Source organism: Empidonax traillii, unplaced genomic scaffold (genome assembly GCF_003031625.1).
Source record: "Empidonax traillii isolate 1590-97213 ecotype Southwest subspecies unplaced genomic scaffold, ASM303162v1 scaffold5739:size7278, whole genome shotgun sequence".
In the NCBI taxonomy this organism is placed as follows: Eukaryota; Metazoa; Chordata; class Aves; order Passeriformes; family Tyrannidae; genus Empidonax; species Empidonax traillii.
In genome coordinates this window covers 2,524-7,278 of record NW_020960932.1, presented here as the reverse complement: position 1 = coordinate 7,278, position 4,755 = coordinate 2,524, and the positions used below count along the sequence as shown (strand labels likewise).

General features: G+C 50.3%; 1 protein-coding gene and 1 non-coding gene across 2 annotated transcripts in view; one reads left to right on the top strand and one right to left on the bottom strand.

Moving 5' to 3' along the window:
• Positions 1-629: 629 nt before the first annotated feature.
• TRNAK-CUU lies at positions 630-702 on the bottom strand. Its single transcript has one exon. It is a non-coding gene; the product is annotated as a tRNA-Lys (tRNA).
• A 69-nt stretch (positions 703-771) lies between these two features.
• Positions 772-4,755, top strand: part of LOC114073228 (proteasome subunit alpha type-3-like) — a 6,007-nt gene continuing 2,023 nt past the window's right edge. The window contains exons 1-6 of the mRNA XM_027911018.1: positions 772-862; positions 1,747-1,829; positions 2,464-2,587; positions 3,317-3,418; positions 3,545-3,618; positions 4,141-4,213. Coding sequence (XP_027766819.1) covers positions 842-862; positions 1,747-1,829; positions 2,464-2,587; positions 3,317-3,418; positions 3,545-3,618; positions 4,141-4,213 — 477 coding nt within the window. The 5' untranslated portion in view covers positions 772-841. The remainder of the gene's footprint in view (positions 863-1,746; positions 1,830-2,463; positions 2,588-3,316; positions 3,419-3,544; positions 3,619-4,140; positions 4,214-4,755) is intronic.

Below are 4,755 nucleotides of genomic sequence, written 5' to 3'. Positions count from 1 at the left end.
AAGCAACTTTTTTCAGGCATGCAGCTTTCAGTGCCAAGATTACCCCAGCTCCTACTTTACTATGTACGCATCACTGCTGCACCCAGCTCACTTATAAAAACTAATTTTCTCAGGGATAACAGTGTATTAATCACTTCCTCAGGTTCTATCTGCGGGATTCCCTCAGGAGCCTCCCGGTTCTCCGGGGCGCGGGCGGTGAATCCCCCTCAGGGATGGTGGGAGGGGGTGCCGAGCCGGCATTTTCCGGCCGGGAGCGCTCCAGAGGAGCGAGTGGAACAAAAGTGAAGCTCCCAACCTGGAGCAGGCGGTGAATCCCCCTCAGGGATGTTGGCAGAGGGCGGTGAGGCGGCATTTTTCCCGCCGGGAGCGCTCCTGAAGGGCGAGGGGCACAAAAATGACGCGCCCAGCGGGGAGCGGGCGGTGAATCCCCCTCAGGGACGGCGGGAGGCCGTTTGCCCACCGGAACGCCTCCCGAAGGGTGAGGGGCGCAAAACTGATGCTCCCAAACGCGAGGCAGCGCTGGAACCTCCCTCGTGGCCACGGTGGTGACGAGGAGGGATTTTCCCGCCGCGAGCGCTCCAGGAGGGAATCGGAGGAGAAGGATTTGGGGGGGGGGCACAAAATACATGCGCCCAACGTGGGGCTCGAACCCACGACCCTGGGATTAAGAGTCCCATGCTCTACCGACTGAGCTAGCCGGGCGCTGACTGAGCCCTCCACGGGGCGGCCCTTCAGCGCACGGCGCGTGACGTCACCCCGGGGGCGGCCGCCGGGCGCCCAATGCGCGCGCGCGTTGCTGCGCGGTGCGCGCGGGCCGGGCCGGGCTGGGAGCGGCGCCGCCATGAGCTCCATCGGCACCGGGGTGAGTGCGCCGGGACCGCCCCGGGATAGCGGGATCGCCCCGGGATAGCGGGATATCCCCGGGATCGTCCCACCCCCATCGCCCCCAGGGCCGCGCGGCGCCGGGGTGAGGGTGCGGGGGGCGGCCGCGGGGCTCTGCGGGAGGGCTGAGTCACTGCGGCCCGGGAGGCCCCGGGAAGCGGCGGCGGGGGCGGGGCGGGGGTAAAACACTGATTGTACTTCTCTGCAGAGTGTACTCTTGTGCATTTCAAACGTGGTCCTGCCACCAGGAATTGTGAAAGAAAGCGGGGCCTGCAGGGAGGCCGGAGAGGGGCTCCTGGTTGGGGGTTGTGGTGAGAGGACAAGGAGTGATGGGAGCAGAGGGGAAGAGGTTGGGAATTGGAATCTGAATTTAGGTTGGATATTGGGAAGAAATTCTTGGCTTTGAGGATGGGGAGGCCCTGACACAGGTTGCCCAGAGAAGCTGGGGCTGCCCCATCCCTGGAAGTGTTCAGGGCCGGGTTGGACGGGGCTTGGAGCAACCTGGGATAGTGGAAGGTGTCCCTGCCCATGGCAGAGATGGCCTTTAACATCTCCTCTAACCCAAACCAGTCTCGGATTCTGTAGAATGTGAAGGCGGACAGAAAGTTCCTGTAAGTCTGAGATGTTGTGTAATGCACAGTGATTTCAGCCCCCTTCAGCATCTGGATTGATGCGATTTGCAGTTTCATCCAGCACTGATGAAATGGCCTTTCCTGGCTTTTAGTGTCTGTTTTCTTCTGTCTTATAAGACCCACCCTGCTCCTGGGACTGCACAGCATTTTTCAATAAGCTGACTTGATCTTTAAACACCGGGATATGATGTGTTTGGTTTTTTTTCCCTGAGCATTGTGTTTTCTCCTCCAGTACGACCTGTCAGCTTCCACGTTTTCTCCAGATGGCAGAGTCTTTCAGGTGGAATATGCTATGAAAGCAGTGGAGAACAGCAGGTAAGATACAAATATCTGCACCTCTGTCTTGTTTGCTGGGCTCTTTTAAAGCAGTGTCGTTGGACTACAGAAAGATGATGGTGTTCCACTATCCCAGGTTGCTCCAAGCCCCATCCAACCTGGCCTGGAACACTTCCAGGGATGGGGCAGCCACAGCTTCTCTGGGCCATGTGTTGCAAACAGCCTGTTCCTTGGTCAGCCAGGTGTTTTGTGGGTGCCATGGTTGGTGGTTTATGCCTGATGAGGTACTTTTTGAGGGTTAGAGTTGTCCCATCTCCTAGATCAGCAGGGAATTTGCCAAAAGGAGAGGTTAACCAGTCCGTGAATTTCACTCCAGTGTCGCTCAGCTGAGCGTGGCAGTGGCTCGGCCCTTGCTCCAAACAATTCCCCCACTGCATGTCCTCTGTTCAGAAATCTTCGGGTTAGGACTTTTGGCAGCCCCCACCTCCTTTGTCTGAGAAAATGTTTGTAGGTTTAGTGAACTTTGGCTTTTTTTCCTCAGTGCTCAAGTGGAGTTATAACAAATGTACTTCCGTGGGAATCACCTGATTGTTTGTGGTATCTCGTTAATTCTCTGTTATTTATTTTCCACTGTGGTTCTCTGTGAGGAACTGACATTTATCTTGTCTTCCAGTACAGCAATTGGGATAAGGTGCAAAGATGGTGTTGTCTTTGGAGTAGAAAAACTAGTCCTGTCCAAGCTTTACGAGGAGGGTTCCAACAAACGGCTCTTCAATGTCGACCGACACGTTGGGATGGTAAGGGGCCGCTTCATTTTGGGTTTCCCTAAATTCCGAGGGACCCCCCTCAAAAGGAGAAATCTTATCAATCAGAGGGTCAATAATAAGTAGATTCAGAAATTAATGCTAATGTTTCTGTGTGCAGAAAATGCCAGTGGGCTTTTTACTGTTTTCTGGAATTTATTCTCGATTGCTCACAAACATGCACAAATAAAAGCCAGATTTATTACAGAAGATGGACATATTTTGAGGCTGTTTTAACTTTTTTTGAAATGCTTTTCAGCATTCCAGTTGAATGAAAATCTCAACACAAGTGTTAAAGTGGTTTCCTACGCAGTTAACAAAGAAGGTGTGCTGAGGGCTGCATTCGAGATTCTCTTCTCACCAGTGTGGGAATTACCTGAATTCTTTAAATACTGGTGTATGGATGGCTAATCCACCCCAGTGATGTCAGGATAATGCCATGTGGTGGTTACTGCGTGACATAAATGTGAAACCTGTTGGATATACAGGATATGAAATATTGTTTGGGTTAGTGCAGCCATGGCAAATCACAAGATAACACGAAGGTAACTATGGGTGTTGATTTTCCTGGAGAAAAACTAATCTGTGTTGATGTATAACCACATTGACACTTTTTGAGCTTGATGGCAGATGAACATGACTTCTGAATTCACTGCTAGTCATTAATTTCAGTGAGGATGATGAAATGTGTGGCAGGCCTGGCTGATTGAATTCTCCCTGCAGGCAGTGGCAGGGCTGCTGGCAGACGCCCGCTCCTTGGCAGACATCGCCAGGGAAGAGGCTTCCAACTTCAGATCCAACTATGGCTATGATATTCCTCTGAAGGTAAGGAAATCTCAGGTGCTTTTTTTTTGGCTTATAGTCTTGACATGAGAATTCAGTGTTCTCACTTTGAGGTTTGGGTCCTGTAAATGAGGGTTTGCAGTGTTTGTTTTCCCCCTTCCCACACAGCACCTTGCGGACAGAGTGGCCATGTACGTGCACGCCTACACCCTGTACAGTGCTGTCAGACCCTTTGGCTGCAGGTGAGTGCCACACACACGCTTTGTAACTGTCTTTTGGTTCACAATTTTGCTGGCATTGCCTGTCCATTGGAATTAGCAATCCACAGTTCACCTCATAAAAAGATTCCCCTCTCCGTTCTTTTCCTGCGTGTGTAAAACCTCAGGAGAAGAATTCAGATTCCTGGAGCAGATGGCCAGTTTGTTCCTGGGTTTTAAAGCTGAAGAATTTGTGCTGTCAAGTCTGTGACAATGGCAAAAGCAGAACTTTCCCTCTGCAATCATCCTGGTTTTATCCTGATACCCAAAGAGCAGGTTACAATTACTGTGTGGTTTTAGTACAAAGGGACTGATAAACAGATCAAGGTACTGGTCATTAAAATGTTTCTGATAACTTGCTGTCCTGAGAACACTCAACAGCTGCTCCACAGAGTGGAGCAGGAGTTTTGCCCCAGGAGCAGTGGAGGAAACCTGGGCTGGTGTGGTCTGTGTAGTTCTGGGTGTGTTGGCAGAAGAAATGTCTTTAATTTCTCTTTTCTCCTCCAGTTTCATGTTGGGGTCCTATGACAGTGATGATGGTGCACAGCTGTACATGATTGATCCATCAGGAGTCTCATACGTGAGTGTGTCACAGATATTTCCATCTTGGAGTAAACTCCCCTTTAAAAAATTCCCAATTAGGAAAAGGAGTGAGTGTTGGTCCAGAAGGGCTGTTGATTTTGCCTCTCTTTGCCTGGGAACATCTCTGGGGAATCAGTGCTTCAGATGAGCAGGGCTGGGGTTTGCTCATTTCACAGTAGGTGGGTTTAGGTGTTGGGTTTGTTTTTTTTTTTTGATCTGTAGTTCCTGTAGAACTTCTCTCTTCAAATTAATTCTGGTTTGTTCTTCCATTTATTGTAACAGCAATAAAAAAAAACTATTATAAAATTTTGAGCAGATAAGTTTCTGTCCAGGAACTACTGAGCACTTCTCTTTTCTGTCAACAGAGGTAGCACTTGATTTAGAAATTGGGTTCTGCTCAACAATTTGGGGGTGTGCCCTGAGAGAACAACACCAATACTGTGTATTGGCCTCTCATTATGTGAGCAGGGTGGGGTTGTCACGTCCTAAGGGACAGTAAGAGCTGTAGAAAGTTTAATATTTAATTCATTTGCATATTTT